General features: G+C 35.1%; 1 protein-coding gene across 1 annotated transcript in view; it reads right to left on the minus strand.

The window, feature by feature from the left end:
- Positions 1 to 473: 473 nt before the first annotated feature.
- The window catches only part of CCDC112 (coiled-coil domain containing 112), a 1,199,833-nt gene continuing 1,175,633 nt past the window's right edge, over positions 474 to 24,673 (minus strand). Inside the window, exons 9-10 of the mRNA XM_044059045.1 lie at positions 1,001 to 1,119; positions 474 to 912 (exon numbers count right to left, since the gene is read on the minus strand). Coding sequence (XP_043914980.1) covers positions 882 to 912; positions 1,001 to 1,119 — 150 coding nt within the window. The 3' untranslated portion in view covers positions 474 to 881. The remainder of the gene's footprint in view (positions 913 to 1,000; positions 1,120 to 24,673) is intronic.

A 24,673-nucleotide genomic window follows, 5' to 3' on the forward strand; every position in this document is an offset into this window, starting at 1 on the left:
TCAACAACAATGTGGGTAACCATGCCACCAAAAACACAGACCGTGCGTTTGAGGGACGTATACAACAGCTTTTTTGAGTAAGATTTGTGTAAATGATGATGAAGTTCAAGAATACATGTGACAAGTATGGCAAATCTTATGGATGGTAGAAATAATTAAGCTGAAAAGTAACACAGATTTGCACCTTTTCCAGCAATAATAAATAGGTAGAAAATGTAGGTCAGAGGTTTCTATATACTATCAAAGTTTATGTTTATATTATCATCAGAACCAAGGAAAAAAAGCACAAGACATGAAATATATACAAGCTGTTCCTGGCAAATTTAAAATAAACAATTACAGCATAACTTAGGATGCATTTAAGTGGGGAAAGCACAAATGGCAATCCAGAAGTTGTTACACTGCCACACCACAGGGTCACTGCTAACTTCCTAGACTGCAGCAAAATGCAATTATGAAATGAGTGGGACACAAAGGATGATAATGTTTATGTTCTAAATGCATATTAATTTCCATTCATGTGTATTTATCAACAAAACACTGTAAGGAATAAACAAACGCACAATAAATTCATGCTATAAAGTAAAAAAATAAACACTGATCATCAGTCTTGATCAAATTATGAATGGCCATCAAAACGGAAAACAAGAGTTTAACAGATTCAAAAGAAAAGCTTTACAGCTACTTCCTACAGCATGTTTTTTAGTAGTATTACAGCTTTAGGGGGGCTGAACATTTACAACCACATGAAGATTCAACACTTCAGGACTCTTCTTTTGGTAAGCAGATATATTTGTTAAAATTAATTTAAAAAATTAATTTCAACAGGATAAAAAACATAAGCTGTACATTGCCGAGATTTCCCTTCACAATACATTCAATCATAGTCCTTGTCTCCATGATGGAACAGCCCTGTAAAAATAAAATGAAGGGGTACTGGTTAATAAATGGCTGCATGTTTCAAAGAAAAGCTTGTTTATTCAGTCAGTCAGTTTCCTACCTCTGAGGTATATACAGCAATGGCCCGCCTCCTTCAGGTCCTTGCACTTTTAGTCGCTCTTCCCATCCCTTTGTAGGCTTCCACAGTCTTGAAGGATCTCTTCTTACGTGGCTGTCAACCTGTCAACAATAAGAAATAAATGTTTAACAGGCCTTTACTGTATTACCTGGCTAAACTTTGCTCCACAGATAAATTAATTTCTAGGAGTAAAGAACAAACATCAGATGTGTACCAATAACACTCCATTTTGTCCACCACTATCTCATCCTTTCAAGATCTGTAAACTTATAACATACTGGACATTCAAGAAACTTTTACTGAGCCAGAGACTACATAACTTCTAAGTTTGTGTCAGCTCCCTCATTTCTCTTTTTCTGCTACAGTTGAACACGGCATTTGTAGATGATAGGTGCCAGTACCATGCAGAGAAATGGATGCAATGGACTACTGAAAGAAGTTTCATGCATCCATGCTTATAAACTGCATCCAACTCAAACAGTAATGCTGTGAACAGCTACTGCCATCCATAGAGCTCATTAGGCAAGCAAGAAATAGAAGTAGACTGCAAGGCATTTCTTCCACATAACTTGTGCGCACGCACGCACACACACACACACACACACGCACACACACACACACACACACACACACACACACACACACACACACACACACACACACACACACACACCTCCCCAGGGACAATTTAGAGTCACCAGTCTGCCTACTGCAAGTCATTTAGAAGGGAAGAAAACAGCGTACCTGTAGAAAATCCATGCAAGCATGGAGAAGACATGCCAACTAAATACAGAAGGTTTCCCCATCCAAGAATTAAACCACAGAACGTCTTGCTATGTGGTGACAATCCTTCTCACTGCCTGACTGTGCCATCACCAAAAGAATTTACAAAAACACTAAAATACAATGCTGAAAACAACAGAGGATTAGTCAATGTGGTGCTGCAGTGCTACCCAGAAGAAAGTATAACTGTGTAAGTATATCATTGCTGCAGTAGCATTAGCTAAAAGGGTTATGTCCCACCAAGGATATAACATCCAAGCAGCTTCCAAAGCTTCAGGGCATCTTCCACATGCACCAAACCACAGTTTGAGCTGAGCTGGCTAAAAAGATAGATTATGGTGCCAAGCCCTTCAAAGCTTCCATGCCAACAAAAAAAGGGAGGCTGAGCCCTGAAAGGACTATGTTAGGAACAACAAAAATAAGTATTCACACACTGGTATAAAGAGCACAACAATAAACAAGGGGAATGGGGAGGGAGTGGCTACTACAGCAGTGATGATTCAAGCATTTACTGTTATGGTAAGTTTACCTACATGGGTGTACTATGTTCATCATATTGATCACTGATGCAGTAGCCTTAGCCTTAGCTATATGTTAGACTACCTTAGCCTACTACATTTGGGAGGTAGAAGAAGTAGGGTCCAGGAGCCTGTGGAGAATAGTCTTAGATTACCCTAACCTAGAGAAGGAATCAAGCTCATAATGCAATGCAAAATGTATGTACAGAGGACCAAGTTGCTGCTTCTAAAATACTTATAGAATCCATTTTTTTTCCAAAAAGCCATAAATGAAGCCAAGGCCTTGACCCTGTCTGGAATAGTTCGGTAAGTATAACAAAAGGTAATTGTCTGAAACACCATTTGAAAATAGTCTGTTTTGACACATGTCCCTTCTCACCTTAATAAAAAATTAACAAATGATCCAAAGACTGGAAAGATTTAGCTCTGTTATGATAGTACCTTTGTTGTCTGTGGACATCCAAGGCATGGAGTATCCTTTCTCTCTCATTTTTAGGTTTAGGAAATAAAATAGTGAGATGGATAGTTTGGCTTAAAGTAAACTCATATAACACTTTAGGCACAAAAGAAGGATTAGTTCTCAAAGAAACCCTGTCTCTGTGAAAAATGAGATAGGGTTGATTCACCATAAGAGCTTTCAACTCAGATAATCTTCTTGCAGAGGACAGAGTAATCAGTAAAACAGTTTTCCATGCCATGAACCTCATGTCAAGCAAATGGAACAAGTGTTAGCTTTTCCAACACAAATTTAAGATCCTAAGGAAGGGCCACCAGTTTTCTTGGAGGCCTTTTATGCAAACCCAAAGATATTTTGAAATGGGAATGCATTGAAAAAGGAGGATCCATGGGAAGATATGGCAGATACATGAACCCTGAAGGAGGAGTAAGAAAGGCCACTGGAAAGTAACTCGCACAAATATTGCAAGAGCAGAGAACAATTAATCCTGAATGGGTGTTGGTTATGTTGCTGGCACCAACAAGGAATCCTTTTCCATTTACTAATATATGATTTTCTAGTAGCAGGCCTTCTTGCCCCCTTTAGTACCTGCTGCATGTTGACAATAAAGAAGTGCCTAAAGGGAATTAAGACCCTATCATCCACGCAGTCAGCTGAAGATGATTGTGGTCAGGGTGTATCAAATACCCCTGATCTTGTGAGAATAGATCCACTCTGTGAGGAAGCTTGTGGTAATTGCTCCTGTTCATTTGCAAAAGAAGGGAGAGCCACTGTTGCCTGAGCCCGAAGGGAGTTACCAAAATGTTCTTAGGGGATTCCTTTTGGATTGTCAGAAGTACCTTGGATATCAGTGGAAAAGCATACAGGAACATTCCTGTCCAAGGAAAGGAAAAGGTATCTGTCTTCCAGGCCTTCTTGCATGGAGTCTTGGAGCAGAATCTTGTCAGCTGATTGTTTAGAAAGGAGGCAAACATGTGTACTTGAGGAACTCCCTGCAAATGGATGAAATCTTGGAAGACCCCCTGATCTAACTTCCATTTGTGGGGGTCTGACTTGTCCTCCCCAGCTTGTCTACCACACAGTTTTGCTCTGACAGGAAGTATGATGCCTGTAAAATAAGACTGTGCTGTGAAGATATATCCCAAGTTCTATCACTCCCTGGAACATCATGTGCTAAAGGACAGGGGGGAATAAAAGAGGCTGGTTTGGTGGATGAGGAATTAGCCCTGGAAAGGATGGATTTTTTTCGACTGGCATCTTCAGACCTATTTGTCTGAAGCTATTTGTTGCCAAAGAGACAAGTGAAGATTCAGACTTTCTGGAAGGGAAAAGGGACTGCCAGGGTGGGAAGGGGGAACAAGGCCCCTTAAAGAGTCATTCTGACTTGTTGCATTGTCCTTGGTTTTGAGGAGGTTTCTTGATTTTGTTTTGGAACCCTCCTGCCATTTCTTCTTAAACGTCTGTTTACCAGCATTTTGTTGAGACTATTTATTTTGCCTTCTGCCAAAACTGGATGAGGGTTTAGGGAATCTCTTAGAAATTAAAAGGAGGACGGAAAAGATCTTAAGAGATTTCCTGTATCAACTTTCTCCTTTCATCACACTTTTTGATAACCTGTAGAGCAGTGGGACCAAAAACTAAATCTCTATCTAAAGGAGAATTTAAAATCTCATTTTTCATATCATCCTTGAGGGTCTGAGACTGCAGCCAGGTAAACCTCCTTAAAACAGCACCAGTGGCTATAGCCCTGAAAAAAGTATCAACTGAGTCATGCATATACTGTAAACAATGAGTTGTGACTTGTACAATGGATGAAACTACATTACTTAAAGCAGATTTTCCTCACAAGAAGAAACTGCAGATAAACATTCCTCATATTTTTATGAGCCTGACAATTCACAATTCTGAAAAATCAAAGTTGCAGAAGCATAAGCTTTTTCCCCATACTTATCAATAATCTTCTCATCATTGTCATAAAGAGAAGGACTAAAAGTAACCAAAAGTTTAGCAGCAGTAGGGTTAACTAAAGATATAGCTACTGGGTCAGGTTTGGAAAGAGTATATAAAAACATAACATAAAAGAGTGAGGAACTTTATACATTCTATCTGCCTTTTTTGGAGCAGCAGACTGACTATCAGGAAAACTGCAGGCAGAGACACACACATCCACAAGAGCACATAGAACTGGGGGAATGGGTGAAATATTCCAGACATTCCTTCTGAAACAGTTTATAATATTTTCTGAGGGAATGAGAAACCTCACTGTTCTCCCATTGAAAACACTGGCACATTTTAGAAATAGTCTCAGAGAATGAGAGACCCTTGTAGGGAGAATCAGAAACTGAGCTCTCCTCTGAGTCTGAATCAGAAAATTGAGGAGAAAATGATGTATCTATCCTCCCGTCAGCTTCCTGTTCTGATACAGAATCTTAAATCTCTTCAGGAAAAGAGGGATCCTTTCTTTTACAAGAAACCATCTTATAAGAAAGATCAATAGCCTAAAGTAAACCCTGAGCCAGACCCACTAAACTACTCCTGTCTAAGAAAATGTAAGGAGGAGTAGATACTTGTTTAGTTGTTTCTTTTTGACAAAAAAAATGGGGCTAACAGTATTAATGGCAACAGTAGCTTCCTCAGGGATAGGCACAACATTCTGACTAAACAGGAATGCCTTCCCTGTTTCCTCTCCCAGGACTGACAAGAGTAACTCTCCCTTGCCCACTAATTAGACCCCAATAGTTGCAAAGGATGTGGCCAACCCCCAGTCCATAGTGGCTGTAGGTGATAACACCAGAAGGATCCAGGGTAAAAGATAAGTGAGGAGCAAGCTATGGCCACAGCAAAATCACCCACCAGTGGCTGAGGCAAATTGCTAGCCTACTCTCGTGGCAAACTTTCTCAGGGAAAAACACGCAGCAAAACTGATCAACATTTAGTCTTTTAAAGTGCAAATAAGTCTTATGACAGTCTATTTAAACAAGCTCCTGGCTTAAAATAACTTCTCAAAACAGCAAAGTACAATAAAACTTTTTTTTTTAATGTAGAAGGCTTTTCCTCAGAGGGAACTTACCTGCCCAGCAAAGGAACTGAATAAGCCAATTATCAGTCTTTGAAAGCCCGCAGAGGAGTGCTTTCTTCAACAGCAAGAAAAATTCGAAGAGCTTGGCACCCATACCTGTCTTTTTAATAAGCTCAGCTCAAGCTGTCTGATGGTTTGGCCACTTGGAAGGTGCCCTGAACCTTTGAAAGGTATACAGCTGTTATATCCTTAGTAGGATATAACCCATATAGCTTAGGTTACTGTAGCAGTGACCCATATGAAGAACATCAAGGAATAAGTTTTATAATCTAACCAAAGAAGAGAATGAGGCATTGAAAAAGTTAAAGAATGATGCCAGTATTTTAATTATGAAAGCAGATAAAGGGAATGCTTTAGTAGTTTTAAGCAAATATTACTATACTGATATGATGAATGATATATTAATTGATATTAAATATTATAAAGAAGTAAGTTTTTTATATAGAAAATGCATATAGATTTAAAGATTCACTTATCAATGAATGGTTATGCGAGGGGAGAATCGAAAATAAAGTTGCATATTATCTTACAAATATGAACCTGAAAATTAGTAAATTGTTCAGTCTGCTCAAAATACATAAATCATTAGAAGATCCTCCCTTCAGATCAGTTGTTGCTAGTGAAGGGAGTAAAATGGAAACTATGGCTGTATTTGAAGATAAATATTTTCAAAAAGTAGTGGAGAAGAGTGAATCATTTATTCATGATACTTTCACTTTTATGAATATTATTAAAGAAATAGAAGTGTTAAAGTCAGATTACGTGGTCACTATGGACTTACAATCTTTATATACAGTAATACCAAATTATATTGGTATGGATTATGTGAGAATCGAAGTGTTGGCTTTCAAGCACTTTTCCGAAGAGTTAGTACTATTGATTATGTTTGACATTATTTTAGCTTACACTTTTTTTGAGTTCAATGGTTCTTTCTTCCAGCAGATAAATGGTGTGGCTAGGGGAACAACTATGGCCCCCAGCTACGCCAATGTTTTTATGATAGCATGGGAGAAGAAATTCATTAGGAAATGTGATTTTTATTGTAATATATTTTATTTTGGGAGTTTTATTGATGATCTCTTTATGATTTTGAGAGGAAATATGGACAGTTTGTTAGCTTTTATTAATTATGTCAATTCTGTTTCTGAATTTTTAAAGTTTACATCAAATTATGATCTTAAGAGTATACAATTTTTAGATATTGAAGTTTTTAAAGATGGAAATAAATTAGACAAAAGTTTTTAAAAAAAGATGTACAAAGTCATACATATTTAGAATATAACAGTATGTATCCTATAGGTACCAAAAATAATATTGTTAAAGGGCAGTTAAAAAGGTTGCGCAACCTGACAGATAAAGAGGAAGTGATTTTGAAAGAAGCAAGCTCTTTATGCTGTAAGTTTGCAACTACAGGCTATCCAGACAGAATTAAATAAAAATTTGAAGACGTTTATGATGAGAAAAAAATAGCTTAACTAAATATAAAGTGAAAACCCCTGGTAGTTATAAAATGGGAATGCTTTTACAATACTCTGTAGAAGCAAAACAAATTAAGAAAATTATCAAGGGAAATTGGACATTTTTAATTAGTTTTCCAAAATAAAAGAGGTAGTGGGAGCGGTTCTCACATTTGTGAATAAAAGGGGAAAGAGTTTAAAAAATATGTTTCAAGCTGAATTCAATTTAAGACATTGTAGAAATGTTAAATCAGTTAAAATAGGAATGTTCAAGTGTTCTGACTGCAAGTTTTGTAACTATTAAAAACAGATGTATGTGGTTTAATGATTAATAATGGAAATATTTTAATGGTTTTTATACTTGCAAATCAAAGTTTGTTGTTTATTTGTCAGTTTGCACTGCATGTTCTGCCTATTATGTGGGCAGAACAAAAAGAGTTGTTTTGTAGAATTCAAGAACATTTGTATGCCATAGAAAAAGAAGACATTAATAATGCATGGGGCAAACATTATTTTTCTACTAAATATAAAGGTTCACTGAAGTTTTTAGTTTTACATCAGGTTCCAGATTTTATGACTAGATTTGATACTGAGGACAATTTGGATTGGAGGTCATACTGCTGGCAGTTGAGACTGGATGCCAGCAATCCACCAGGACTAAAGAATAAGGAGAACCTTAACATTAATTTAAAAAGAAATTTAATGGATGTAAATAATGTGATTATCTAATATGTATGTATGTATGTATGTATGTATATATATATATATATATATATATATATATATATATATATATATATATAGTTGCCCTGTGTGTGTAGTTCATTCAGTCTGATGAAGTCTTATTTAGATGAAAGCGCTTACTGGATGAATCAATTTATTTGAATAAAAGGTTTGAGTTTTTTTCATGGTTGTTTTTGTTATATAAACATCAAGGGATACCATTAACAAATAAATGCAGATATACTCTCAAGCTCAAGAAAAAAAAACAGCTGAAACTATACTGCTCCACAAACTATTCTTTGGAATTACAGTCACTGGAAATCCAAGCTGAAATGTACTAGTTAATTTCAAAACTGCCTACAAAAAAACATATACTGAAGGATACTGCAGCAGGGATCAATATCATTAATATATGATTTTTAAGGCATGCTACTAAATATGCATAACCATATCTTTATCAACAACTACAGTCACTTTTAAATGGGAACCTTAGAGCAACTTCTAAACAGTGGAAAGTACATATAAATTGCAGCAGTCAATGTAAAACATGAACAAAAGATTTTGCAGGACAACCAATGCAATAGCAGCAAATTTGCATTCAGATTCTTGATTCTATTCATTCTTTCATGAAAGGGTCAAAAGTGTTGTACGTGGTACAACTGTTAGAAACAGAAAGACAGCAACATATATCACATAAATTTCATTAGGACTAGTTTTTCGCTAATTGTATTCAAAACAAACTTCTGAGAATACATTGCTTTTTGTGCTGAATTGTGCATGCACGAGCCAACACTGATTCAGCAGCAAGACATCTGGAAGTGCACCAAAACCTTTAAAAGCTGTGCAGTGCCAGATAGTGTAGCTGCAATTACCCAGAAATTGCCACTGGGGGTTGGCCAAGATGGTGAGCAGTTAACTGCACTCTTTGACAGGATTTTTATTAAAAACTCATATAGAACATTTCAAAACTTGATGGATTTATAGTTGAACATCTACTAAAAGATTTACTACAAAATAACATGTTTGAAACCCTTTTAATTGCTTTTACCTGTCAAGAAAACTAGAAAGAACTAATTGTCTCAGAATTAGCCACTGTACGCTCAGTGTACAGGACAGTACTATGAAAAATGACAAAGCTGTACTAAGTAACATCAGTGAGTTAGCTGTAAAGACAGATAAATTAGAAAGCAACATGGACAATTTTAAAGAGGGAATGTAAAAAACAAGTTGAAGTGCTGAGTAAATCTCTTAAACAACAACCATCACAGATCTTGAGTACAGACAAGGCACTATCTGATTTAGATGGAAGATTACTTGAAAATGAGAATAACACTGAATTTCTTATGAAACAACTTATTCTGGGGAAAAAACAGAAGACGGAAAGAACAGATCTAGAAGGAATAACATCAGGATTTATGGGATTCCAGAAAAAGAAGTGGGAGACAGGATGATTTAATTTCTTAATACTTGGCTGCTAAAACTTTGAACCTGCCTGAAGCTGTTTCCTTTGGCATTGAAAAGGCACATAGATCAATTTCTAACTCATCTTAAAAAAAAAACCTTCACCAAGATCAGTGATTGTAAGATTTTAGTCATGTCAAGATAAGGATTTATTCTTAAAAACTGTATGGACTAATTATGCAGTTAAAATTAAAGAAAATACTATACAATTTGACTATGACTACTCAACATTAGTGATGTCAAAGGGAAAAGCATGTGTGCCACTTGTTAAAAGCTTAAAGAAAAATAATATTAAAGCACAAATCTTGTATCCAGAAAAAATAAGGCTTCACCTTCCAGAAGGAAAGAAGATTTTTAACACATTGGAAGATGCAATGGACTTTATAGAAAAAAACAAAATCCTAGAAAAAAGAAGAGAAATGTAACAAAAGATGGTTGGTTAATAAAAGATAAAAGTAAAGCTGAAGGAAAAATTAAAATCAATGTATTTCATGGTTATGAATTCTTATTAATTTAAAGAACTGCTTGAATACTTAAGAACAGGCTGAATATTATTTTTTACAAAGTAATTTATTTATTTATTTCTCTACTTCAAATGGTTACTAGTTCCCTTTTTAAATGTTGGAGTTTGACTGTTTTAGCCATATATGAAATTAAAGCCACTTACTTTCATTTCAAGTTTAAAAGGTTAAACTATTCATTTTATTAAAAGTTAATCATTATTATGATGAAACTTATGTTAGGTGGCAGACTTCCTGATATCTTGGCATAGTTGATTAATGTACTATTAAATATACTACAAGATGCAACAAATGACACTAAAGAGGCATGTTAAGTTAAATTCTGGGTTCTTAAAATGGTCCGGTAGTGTGCTACTGACAGTATACTTGACATGCAATAGCACCCAGGAAAAACATGCTACGTTATAAACAAACTATAAAAATATAGCTTTTTACATACATAAAAGTTACTATTGGAATGATGTTAAAATTAAAGTAACATTCAAACTTTTACAAGTTAAACCTGGATCGCACATAACTATTTTTCTTTTATTGCAAGTTTACATGCTATGTCTCCTTTAAAAATGGCAGTCTACTTTACATTAAACATCCCATACAAATAGTGCTTGCTGAACCACTGAATGTTATTTCTTTGACAGCAATGGCTTTTTAGTGATTGGGATACTTTGAGATGGTTTTTGTTGGGGTTTTTTTTGGTGGTTTAAGGGATTGACTTGCGAGCATTTTTGTGTGAATTGTAACTGATGGATTGTTTATTTTCAAGCCCTTATAAAAACGAGCTTGAAACAGCTTAAGAGTCATGAGCACCTTTGTAATGCTGCAGGAGTTCTGAAAATTCTAAGAACTGCCAAGGCTACTTCTTCCTGTCGAAAAATAAATATTCATAATATTTTGAATCAAATGCTAAGATGTTAAAGAATATAAGTTAGATAATAAGCAAAAGACAGTGAATTGCATTCTAAACCACTGTCAGTTATTACATAGTTCTGAATGTTTGCTACTGACAGTATACTTGACATGCAGGAAAATTATGCTATGATATAAACAAAATACAAAAAATATAGTTTCTTAAATATATAAAAGTTATTATTGGAATGTTATCAAATAATTAGAGTAACATTCACACTTTTACAAGTTAAACCTGGATCACACATAATTGTCATTCTTTTATCACAAGTTTAGATGCTATGTCTCCTTTAAAAAAATGACAGTCTGCTTTATACTAAACATGTCATATAAATAGTGCTTGCTGAATCATTAAATGTTATTTCTTTAAATATAATAGCTTTTTACAGGTTAACATACTTTGAAATGTTTTTGTGTTTTTTTTAGTGGTTTGGATGTGTGTGAGGGTTTTTTTAGTGGTTTGGATGGATTTGAGGGATTGATGTATAATGTAAAGGTGGTTTGGATTCACTCGTTAATGGTCTTGTGTGAATTGTAGCTGATAAACTGTTCCATTGCAAGCCCTTGTCATGGGGACCAGCTTAAAGCAGCTTAATTAGAGTCATGAGCACATTTGTGTTGCTGTGGGAGTTCTGAAAATTTTAAGAACAGTCCAGGTTACTTCTTCTTGTCTGAAAGTAAATAACCATAATATTTTGAATCATATGCTAAGATGTTAATGAATACTTGTTAGATTTGTTTGTGTCTTTCAGCTTTTCCAGGTTAGGGGTCGCCACAGCGGAACTCCGGTCCGCTAATGATTGGTAGTTGATTTTTACGTGCCGAGTTACCAGCCCTGACGTACAACCTTCAACGAAGGTATGCCCATTCACGCATGTCTCCATGCAGAAGACGCTCTAGCTGAGAATCGAACCGGACAGCATCTTACTGTGAGGTGACAACGCTACTGCAGCACCACCACCGCGGGTTAATGAATACTTTTTAGATAATAAGCAAAAAAAACAGTGAATTGCATTCTAAACCACTGTCAGTTACTAAATACTTCTGAATGCTTGCAGTATACCAAAAGGATTGTTTATATACTAATGTAGGGAATGATACTTCTGATAAAAAAGATTAGGATTATGTTTTTCTGTTATTGTCTATTTTCAATGATAACAAAACTTAATATCTCAGAATAATTTATTATGGAAAGTTTGAATCTTAAAAGGGAAGATTTTTCAGATGTTTGTTCAGATACTATCAAACATGTCATTTTAGGAAAAAAATAGAATGATTCTAACAGTAGTACTAGATTAAAGAGTATCAAATATATAATGGTAAATTAAATGTTATATTATATGACACTCTGCACTAGTTTAAAGCTAAAATATAAAACCAAGGAATATAGTAGCAGTACAAAATATACTATACAAACAGAAATAGAAAGAGATTATAACAGTAAATATGTATATGTTTAAAGAATATAAATATGTCTACAAGGGTTGGAGGTAAGCATAGTGGTAAAGTTGAACACCTTATAGGCACAATGTGCAGGGTTTGATTCTCATATGGAGTAATTAGCTGGGTTTGGAATGGCCAACAAGGACAGTTAGCTTGGTACTAATTTTTGAACTTATGATCCTATAAACAACTTTATACACAGTAAATAAAATAGAAAAAAAAATAAATAAAATCATTTGACCTATAAATTAATAAATATGAAAATAACAACTGACTTCCTCCATATAGTAGCCAAGTGAGATAATGTGAGGTACAGGGAAAGAGGATTGTAGAGATATTCAGTTTGGTCAACTTATAATAATGATTCTGAACACCTGTTTAACTTTTCTTATTCATAATAACTCACTGACAGGCTTTTTTAAGATGATGCACACTAAAAATATGATACATATTAATACGAATCAGAAGCATGAACTAAGTGTTTTTAGTCTAATGGAGAGTTTGAGAGGTAGCTTGTTCATCTTTTTTAACAGAAAAGAAATATGCTATTCCATGGTAGAATGTTTTAGGGTTATAATGTTAGGTAATTTTTTATTTGTTTTAAAAGTATTGTCTATAGCTGAAGACTTCATATTGAAATATATAAAGTATATAATAAGTTCTGTACATAAACATGATTTCATTATAATTTTTTTTCTCTCATATATAAATGTCTGATTTTAAATCCATACCTATTAATATTAATACTGCGGTGGTGGTGCTGCGGTAGCGTTGTCGCCTCACAGATGTTGCCCGTTCGATTCTCAGTTAAAGCGTCTTCTGTGTGGTGACATGCATGAATGGGCGTTCCTTCGTTGAAGGTTGTGCATTAGGCCCGGCAAGCCAGCACGTAAAAACTCTACTGCCAATCATTAGCGGACCGGAGTTCCGCTGTGGCGACCCCTAACCGGGAAAAGCCGAAAGACATAAACCTATTAATACTAATGGCTTGAATAATCCAGTAAAGAGGGGAAATCAGTTCAAATACTTGCAATTACATAAAGCTCAAATAGTATTTCTACAGGAAACACATTTACTTAATAAAGATGTAATAAACTTTCATTAAAGAATTATTTGGATTTAGCAGGTTCTGGATTTTGAGCTAAAAGAACAGGTACCCTCATTTTATGGAAGAACTCACCAGTAATGTCTAAAGTAAAACATACTTATGTTGATAAAAATGGTATGTTAAGCATTATTATAATTGAGTGGAATGGAAAACTATATAAACTGGTGAACTCTTATTGGATTCCAGGGGTTGGAGCTAAAGATGCAAAAAATTACTTAGATACTATAGCCTATTACATGAAAGGTGAAGTCATAATGTACGGTGATTTAATTGTATTTTATCGGACAAAGATTCCACTGCAGATAGAAAGCTAAGAATCACATCTTCTCTCAAACACTTAACAAATTTTGTAAATCTAATGAATTTAAAGGATATACATATATATATATATATATATATATATATATATATATATATATATATATATGGGATCCATACGGATCCCCAAATGGCAACATCACCGAAACAGTTTCGGCCGGGAATACTTGCGCAAAAGTGCTTTTCATTGAAGAAGCACTTTCACGTAAGTATGCTTGTTGCGGAGATCGCACTACAGTGGGGATAACGGAAAATTCCCTTTCCCCACTGGAGTGTGACCTCAGAGTGAGAATATTAAAGGAGGGGGGTGTGGGGTGCAGGGGGGGCTTGTCCCCCTGCAAAAATGTAAATGTAATGTATTTTTTAACAAACTTTAACGAAAGTGCTTTTTCGGTGAAAGCGCTTTCGTTAAAGTGTGTTCTGGAGATTGTGGATTTGGACTACTGAACTTTCATTCAATAGTCCTATATATATATATATATATATATATATATATATATATATATATATATATGAGCTAAGCAAAGCAAACTCACTTCAATTAACCCATTATTCATATAGATATGGAACACAAACAAATACTGATAATTTTTTGTCTCAAATAATCTGTTATCACATATCAGAGAATTTTCAATAGTTTAATGTCCATTATTGGACCATAATGCTACAGTCTTTAATATTATTTTAAAAACTGACAATTTAACACATCACAAGAGATTACCAGCATACATTATTAAAATAAAAGGATTCAAGGATTTGGTATGTTAAAGAGATCAAAAATTTTCTAGAAATAAACATGAATGATAAAGTATCTGACATTGTCCTATGGGATTCACTAAAGGTTTTCTTAAATGAAAGAGTTACAAGCTGGTATATTCTTAAAACAAACAAATGAGACAAATAATTGAATACAATACAGGCCAAAACAGACACACTAAAATGAAATCTAAAACCAAATTACCTTACCAGTCTGTCTAAATTTTAAAACTTAAATACAAAATATGTTGAAATTTTAAATCATAAAATTCCAATAAACCTGGAAAAAATTAAACTTCAAGCATATTCAGTAAACCCTTAAAGCTTGCATTAACCTGCTCTTAGATAAAAGAAAATGAATAAACTAAATAATATCAAAGAAATTATAACACATATGTTCGTTTGTTCTTCTTTTGGCTTTTCCCGATTAGGGGTTGCCACAGCGGAACTCCGGTCAGCTAATGATTGGCAGTAGATTTTTTTATGGGTGCCGAGGTGCCAGCTCGACGCCCAACCTTCTACAAAGGCACACCCATTCTACGCATGTCTTTCGAATGCCACTCGACCATGGGGAGGACATGCAGACTCCACACAGAAGGTGCTTCCGCCGAGAATCGAATGGGAGAACCTCTTGCTGTGAGGCAACAACGCTACCGCTGCACCACCGCAGCTTAATAAAGAAATGATAACACATATCAATAATAAAAAAGAAAGAACAGATATTAAAGGTATTCTTGAGTGTTTTAAAATATTTTATGAAAATATAAATAATAATACAAATAACCTAGAGAGTGATGATATAGCTGAAACTTTTCTAAGGAAAAATATAAATAATAAAATAACAAGTGAATAAATAAACTGATAGACAATCACTTTAACAGAAATAAAATATCAAACAAAATAGTTAAAAATAATAAGGCACCAGGCTTAGTTGGTCTTATACCAGAACTATATAAAATACTACTGGATGATGCAGTTAAAATATAAGATAAGGTCTACAGAGAAATAAAAACAACTGCTGAAGTCACCTCATCATGGAAATATTCCCTTATATCACCTGTTTTAAAACAAGATATGGATCCTACAATGTGTTCATCATACAGACCCATTTCACTTTTAAATGTGGACTATAAGATGTTCATGTCTATTTTAGCTAACAGAACTAATCTACTTATACCTAAACCAATTAACAATTATCAAACTGGGTTAATTTTAAATAGACAAGTACAGGATAATATAATAAGAATACATACATTAATAGGTTATGCAAATCAAAATAAAAAATAACTTTCTGTCATTAGCCTTGATTTAGATAAGGCTTTTGATTCAGTTAATTGTACCTGTTTAAAACACCCAAAGTGTATAATTTCTCACCTGAGTTAATTGCATTAATTTCTAAGTTATATAACTCTTGTGCTTATGTTAAAATGGGTTCTTTTCTTTCCAACTGTTTACATTACAAAAGGGCACAAAACAAGGCTGTTCATTATCACCTTTACTTTTTGCATTAGCTATAGAACCCTTTGCTAATAGTATTAGACCTGATAAGAACATTAATAGTATCAAAATAAAAGACAATTTTGAACTAAAGATTCAGCTCTTTGCTGATGATATTTTACTAACAATAGGAAATACAGAAAATTCATTAGACACATAATTAGTTCTATAAGTCAGTTTGATGAAATCTCAAATTTAAGATTTAATCGTAATAAAATAAGCACATTACTAATTAATAAAAAATGAAAACAATTCATATAAAATATTTTAACTTCAGTTTGAATAACAAATTAAGTACATTGGTATAACCATTATGTCTAACAGTAAAGAAATAATGCACACAAACTTTCAACAGGTTGTTGATAAAATGTTAAGTTTGGTCACACATTGGAAAAATTCTTTACCATGGAAGAACAATTAATGCTTATTAAGATGGTAATTCTCCCTAAAATATTGTTTGTCTTACAATCTTTAGTACTATTTCCACAAAAAAAAAACTGATGAAGATAAATAATATTCTACTTAAAATTTTTGGCATCCAAATAAACCAAGTGTTTCCTTTAATTTGCACATAAGGGGGTCAGGATAATACTGGAATAGGATTCCCTGATATTCAACTGTATACTACTTCAACAATTCTAAAAGTTATAGCATTGTAGATAAATTCATTTTATGATTCAAAATGGAAACAAATATATCAAGAAATATTATTAGTAAATAATAAATATATCACAACCAGTCATGAACAAATAGTCCCTAATAATTTTATCTGGTTATTAAAAGATTTTTGCATAATGGAATTATATCCTCTCCTCAAATTCCTTATTTAAATAACACCATTTACTCTTTCCAAAGGTTCATATATTCTAACCATTGCATTAAAGACTTAATATGTTCTCTATTTCCAATTGCATATACAAATGACTGCTTAGAAATTCATAACTTCAACATGCTAATAATGAAACAACAAAGTAATTTATTGGCATTAATTCTTAAATGGTACTGATATATACACTGTTGAAAATGTAAGGTCTAAATACAAGATTCTGAGAACTGGTTGATTTTACAAATATTCAGAGACTCTGTGAACACAGAGATAAATAACATATTTAATCTAGATAAGAAATCATTCCCCAAATGATTGGAATTCTCAATAAATATCAATAAAAATGCAATGAAAAATAATCATATTTGTCACAAATTTATAAAATTCTTAAGTTAGATTTCACATATTTAAACAAATCTTATTGGAGCTATTCCTCAAAATTAATAATGAAGATTTCTCTGAAGAATATAAGAAAATAAAATTAAAATCTACAGTTAAAACCACATTTTCATTATATTGGAACATTTTAATTTGGAAATTCATACACACAGCTTTTGTCACCCCTAACAAAATTACAATTATGTACAAATCAAACAGAATTAAATACTGGAGACATGATTATGAAATAACAGCTGATTGGACACATATGGTATATGAATGTGAAATCATCTCCCCTTTTTGGAAAGAAATTAATAAGTTAATTCATCTGAAGCTGAACACACTCATCACTGTTCACAAGTAAACAAATTACTGTCAGCATTAAACTTTGTATATTTATATCTGGGAGCTAGATGGTGAAGGTGGATATGGACCACACTGTTTTACTGAAATGACAGACCTGTTCCAAGTAAAAAAAAATACTTTTATTACATATGCATTAGAAGGTACATACTGCAGCCTTAAGATAAAAGTCAGAGTCTGATCAAGTAATAGTCCATCAACAATACTGTGCTCTGCCTTACCAATAACTTTTAAATGAAATAATATATGTGCTTGTCATCAACTGTGGCTAACAGTAATTCTGCTCTGACTGAAGACTTCAGATATATGCAACTGTAACTCCAAACCCAAAATCAAAGAGTATAAACTATCAAAACAGTATGAAATTAATCAGTCAGGTGTAAGGCTGATGACATCAAGCTAATCGTACTAATACTGCAGAACATGAGTCAACCTTTTAACTGGAAATAGAAGCATATTAAAAAAAGAGAATGTTATTAGTTAACATGCTACAAAATGAAAGGGAGACTCATCCATGTTAGCAGCCTTAATGAACTAACAGTTATGCATCACTCTAAGAAAATAATTTCTATTTAGCAATGAGTAATATGAATGATGGTCCCAAGAATCATGAACAAGTGCAGTACAGTAGTATCATCCAAACCTAATGTCAGACATGTCTAGGAAAAACAAATATCCTTATTTACATATGCACAGTCTTACAAAAAATGATGTCTGGTTAATCTGTTGAAGAAACTGGTCTTCTCTTGGTACATAACTTCCTTCAATGGTACTAAAGGGAAAAAAAAAGGTTTTACTCAGTAAGTCCAGCTTAAGTCACCTGGCATCAAAAGTGCGGCTATGGTGGGATGAAGGATGAAACCACCTTAGGTGCAAGGTGTCAGAAGGCATGATTGTGAGCTCTGAGAATGGCCATTTTTATTTTTTTTTCTCCTCACGTGGACATATGGGCATTATGAAGTGACATAGTACTCAAGGGTGGAGTGCTATATCAGAATAAAGACTTTTTCTTTCTGCTCATGTTGATGCATGAGGGTGTTACATAATGACATGGTGTTCCAAGGAGGTGTGACAAAATGGAAATGAGGCTTTTTTTGACTCCTCAATGTATTGTTGGGGATTACCAGCTTGAGGAGTGACACTGGGTGCCAAATTAGCCAGCTACAGATCTGCATGGCAATGCAGAGGATAAAACCAATGACAGAGAGGAGTTATACAGCACTATATCTTCCTCTGTCTTATAGAGGACAATGTAATTTGGTGGTTTCTCAATTGTAACAAGACAGAAATCTAGAAAACTACACAACTCACAATAACAACTGTGCTGTTCTCCCCCTACCATGTTGTTTTAAATAACAGATCAGAAAAAAGGAAAAACGTTTTCCCCTTAGGAAGCAATGAACAATGGTAGACAACAATTTAAACATTACATACAATGAGGAATATTTTATTGCCATCAGGATCAAACAAGCTAGTTTCTCATGAAGAAATGACTTTGACGTTATATACAGTTCACACACACTCCCTATATATAAGCTAATCAATAAAATGAATTAATATAGTTAATAATTTTAAGCTGGCAGAAATGTCCAAAAAAGCAGAAACAAACGCAAAACCTCTGAGTTTCAGAACTGAACGCAACTTCATAAACATGTGAAATAAATTGATGTTATTTACTTACCATAGCAGTGGATCTTCATTATCCCACTCTGTCTAGCCTGACTGGATATGAACGAGTTCTTGCTTGCTTGTTGATGTATTCCACCACCAAAGTGTTGATCGCGTGGACTTAGGTCACATCCTGAGGAAGTAAGTCTTGTAAAGTCTGCAATCTAGGAGGACTGACCTCATCTCCAGAGCATTTGCCCCATAAACATGATATACTGGTAAAGGAAAAGGCAAGAGAAAGATAACTGGAGTAAAAGATTCAGACTTATGTCTACCAAGACTATCTGGAAGCAAGGAATTTGACTATTTGCAAGAGGAAGATGGGCGTGATGTTGAGGTGGACTGAGTGAGATAACAAAGATCCAGCATTTTGGTAAATACTAATTTCTATATCTTACATTATCCTCTCTGTCCACCTCAACTGTTGGGACAGAATGCCCAGCTACTTCTTCTACTGGGTGGCATTATGACAGGATACCCTTGAGGATGGTAGAATAAAAGGAAGATATGGATATCATATTCAGCACGTATGGCTTGATAAAAATATGCCTTGTTGACCATGTTGCTTCAGCACAAATATAGTCAACTGATTTTTTGAAGAAGGCCTGTGGAAGTTGATATGCATGCTGTATAATGCCCCTTATATTTTAACAATGGTTGTGCTGTTAATGGAATAAATGCACATAATGTGTTCTGTCCAGATGGTTGCCAGATTGATCCTGAAAACCTTGGAACTCAGTTTAGCAGTACAGTAGGAGAAAAAAAGTTAGTTGTTATTGTGGAGGCCTTTAGTATGATATAAGTAAAAGAGAAATTGTCTATGAACACCGAATGACTATAGCATCACATCTTCTCTATTTGTATGGCTGGAAAAATATTGGAAGGTGAGTATGAAGACATCACCCATTGCCAACCTCATATGGTATCTTGACAGAGTGGCTATGAACAAGTTTTTCCTCGCTTGTCGCTATATCACACCACTGAATTGTTGTTTGTGTGAAATGAGATCATAATCTGGTGACATATGTCCTATAAAGCCTGCAATGCTAGCAGAACTGCCCTCATCTCCAGGATATTGATATGAAGATGGGCCTGTTGTTGACAGTATATGCACTGGACTGTCTCCTTTCAATATGCCACCCACTCCCCAGCCCAAAGGTGACTCTGGCTCATGGGAAGAATGAAGGACTGTCTTAAAGTTACAGAAGGTGACTAAATCCACCAAAGCAGATGCTGTCTACAGACTGAGGAAAGACATATGTGATGGCCGAAAGTCTGTAGAAACTGAGTCCCACAGGCAGTGAAAGTCAACTGCAACAATCTCATGTGGGATTTGGCATGAAGCACTAGCATGACTGAGTCTCCCTTATTGAAGCGGTCTGCTTCTCCTTCTTTGAAATTGAAAGGCCAATACTGAGATTGGTGCTATCACCTCAAACACTCAAATCCCTAACAAAACCAAGCACTTCAGCAATGATGATGGATCAGAGGATTTGGTGTCAAGGGCTGAGACCCACTTAGCATCGATGCAATCAGTATCGAGTCAGTCAGACACAGCATTGGAGATGATGGATCAGATCTAACCAGTGCTGAAGGAGGAAGCACTGGGATCATCATTGGCTCTGATACCACTGAAACCAAGAAATGTGTCAGGGAAGGAGAATGGGATGGCACCGATGTCTTTGATGAATGCCCTCATCATTCAATCTCAAACAATACTGGTGATGCTCCTGACAGACCTGGAAGACTTGAAAAGGTGGAGGGATGGTGAGCCAGGGACCTTTGAGAGTTCTTCTGTCACAGGACTGGCTGCTAGAGGACTTACTCCTTGGAGACTTGTCCAGGATGACAATCAGCTCAGTACCTGTGTGTGCAGAAACTGAAGATGGAGAAGTGGATGGCTCCAGAATTGGACCCAAGGCCCCATAAAATGGAAGAGGTCTAGAAAGGCCAGGAGAGGAGTCTGAAGAAATTTCTCTTCCTTTTTTCTTCCTTTTCTTTGCCCTTTTATTATTTTTCTTCTCACCTTTCTTTTCGGAACCGAAAGGTAACAGGCTTTTTAAAATTTAATGCACTGTTTAAGGAGGGGAAGAAGCTGGAAGACTAAGCAGATTTCACATGAAGTCTGTAGATGCTCTGGCTCCAGGCACAGAACGCACAAATCGTGTTTGTGTCCTCGGGTAGAACCTTATGCCCTTATCAGGCACTCTTTTTAAAACCTGAAACCTTGTCCATAGTGGCAAAAGGAATACACAAAATAACCAATTCTTAAGTTGTAAGAAACATGTTTAGAACAAACTAGACAAATATCAGTAAAAGCACTGGAAATATCAGCAAAATATTGAATACAATATCTGTAATATTTTAGAAGATACTAAAAATAGTTAGTGGCAACTCTAAAAAAGGGAGTGATAAGGTGATTAAGCCACAATAATTGCAAGGATAAGAGAGGAAAAACAAGAAAGTTTCTTTTGCATTAGTAAAAGTGAAAAAGGGGGAAGTATGGCAGAAGTCTGCCAAAATCAGGAAAAGAAATGAAGGAAAGCACTTATCTAAACTCTGAGTATGGAGCTCTGGAAAATCACATCTGTAGCTAAAGGCAGCATATGGGATCTAAGGGACTGAAAGGATACAGGTGTATTGTGGGACAGGGGAGGACATGAGCTCTGCAAACAGGTGAAGTAGTTGCCGGTTCAGAACACATGCAAGACCAAAGGTTACAGAAACAAGAGCAGAAATGCTAAAAACGATACCTATAACAAATAAACTGATGGGCAATGAAAATAATAAGTCAAAATAACAGCAATGCAATGCTCACAGAGTTAAAAAGACACAAATAAGTGTTAAAGATCTGAAATATTAATAAATATATAGAAAGACATAAGCTGTATGGGTCCTATCCTAATGCAATAGGTCTACTTCTCAAAGCTGAGGGTGCCTTCTTCATGCCCCAACTGTCAGGAGTTCAGGCAGAGTTCCATTAAACGTCAGCGGGACAGTGAAAAGCTTCAGAGCATGTTTTGCTCAGGAGGGTGCTAGTACACAAACCACCAGTAACTTTATACAAAAAAGGTGGACAAATCCACACTCTGACAATATAAAAATAAAAAAAAATAAAGTAAAGAAAGGGGGAGGCTACTGCAGCAGTAATCTATTCCAACATCTACTTACACAAATGTGCTATGTTTAAATACAGATCACTATTGCAGCAGCCTAAGCTGTATGGGTTAATTGTCATAGCTTAGAGAAGAAAAGAAAACAAGGTAGGAGACCAATACACTAAGACTTTAGGAGCCCCTGTTGAATGTCCTAGTAAAGCCTGTTCTGGACCTGGAAAAGGAATCCAGTTTATAGTGCTTTGTAAAAGTGTGTACGGAGGACTATGTTGCTGCCTCTTGAGTAATTTTAAAGTCTACCCAATTCCAAACAGTCACTGAAGAAGCCAAAGCCCTTGGGGAATGGGCTGTAACCCTGCATGGAAATGGCTTACTACAGTGAGAATAACAGAAGGCAAAAACATGAGACAACCATGTTGAAATGGTCTGTTTGGAAACTGGTTGTCCATTCCTCTTACCTTCATAGGAGACAAAGAGCTGATCAGTGTTCCTGAAGGTTCAAGTTTTGCCTAGGTAGCAAATGAGCTGCCTGTGGGCATCTAGAGTATGAAGAATTATTTCTCCCTTGTTCTTTGGGTCAGGAAAAAACTGGGAAATTAACAGTTTGACTTACTATAAATTCTGAGACCACTTCAGGCATAAACATAGAATTTGTCCTCAAGGAAACCCAGTCCCTGAAGAAGACAAGGTAGGGTTGACTTACCACAAGAGCTTATAACTCAGAAAGTCTCTTAGCACATATCAGAGCTATGAGTAAAACTGTTTTCAAAGTTAAGGACCTCAATTCAGCATCATGAGGTGATTCAAATGGTTTTGAAGCACAAATTTCAGATCCCAAGGAGGAGTGACCTATTTCCTACATGAACATTTATGTAACACCCTTTCCAAAAAATGTTTACATTGAGCATTATTAGAAAGGGCAGGGTACAAAGGCAAACAAGGAGGCCACTGGACAGTTACTTACACAAGAACAAGAATCAGAGGCAACTGGGCCTGAAGTCTATCCTGGTTCTTTGACCAGTACCAACAAGAATATTTTCCAGTTGCACATATACGATATTCTAGTAGCAGGTTTTCTCACCTCCTTTAGTACTTGGTGAAGATCCTTTGGAAAAAAAGTGTCTAAAAGGTATCAAAATTTTATAATCCAGGCAGTTAACTGAAGAATTTTTAGAATGGGATATATCAAACTCCCTGTCATGTGTAAGTATATTCAGTCTCTGGGGAAATTTGTTGTAATTGCACTTGGCCAAACTGATATAAAGGGAGAATCACTGTTGCCTTCACCTAAAGGAAAATACCACCACAATTTCTAAAGAATCCTCCTGGATCTTTAGAAGATCCCTGGGTATCACTGTGTTAAGGAAAATATTATGTCTCATGATTACTCCTCACTAAATACATATTAACTTGCATTGTTTTCACAAATGACTCAAATAAAATGTTGATATGTTTATATCACAGAAAAATTGAAATACAGATGCATGAAAATGCATATTTGTGAAGTGTTCATGTGAAGCTGTAAGATGGAATCACGAGGGATGAAGACATTTTTAAATATATTGACTTTGTAACGTCAAAGTTCTGCATGCAAGAAATTGAAAAGAAAAGGAAATTTGAGTGGGCAATCTCACAGCACTGTTTATGTAATAAAGCAGTACTTTGCATATTCTGAGGTGATATTCTTGATTCAAGACTGAAAGGTAAAACTCTTTGTTATTTATTTGTAAACATTAACATTTGGTGCCTTAAGACTACTTGGATTCCGAACTTTGGTATAGCAGCACGGCAATGTGGAATAAATTGCAAGGGCTCAGCACAGACAGTTCTTCTGTGAATTCCACTCTGTTTTATATGGGATAGTCAGAAATTCAGATACCTAACTATTCAGGCTGTGCAAACTGCTGCTAGACTAAATGGGGAAAATGGATTTGTGGAAAATGTTTTTTTTTCTTTCTTAGATAATTGTAGTTAAAAAATGGAAAGAATGAATAACTGTCTTGTTGAATGAGTGACTGAGTTTGCTTGTTATGTATATGTAAAGTAACAATGGGAGGAACCCACAGGAAATAAGTAACAGTTTATTAATGTATATGTGCATATAACAAAAAAGGAACATTAACACAAGGAGGCTCTCCTTGTGTCGAGGGTGGTACCCTCAAGACTAAAGGGTAAGAGGCACGAGAGATGTTTTGTGATGTTTAATGCATGAGTGAAAAGAGAGAGAAAGAGACAGAAAAAAGTTAAAGTTAAATCAATTTCATGAGCCTATAGCAT

This window comes from Protopterus annectens, chromosome 17.part0 (genome assembly GCF_019279795.1).
Source record: "Protopterus annectens isolate FY-2018-M chromosome 17.part0, PAN1.0, whole genome shotgun sequence".
Classification (NCBI taxonomy): Eukaryota; Metazoa; Chordata; order Ceratodontiformes; family Protopteridae; genus Protopterus; species Protopterus annectens.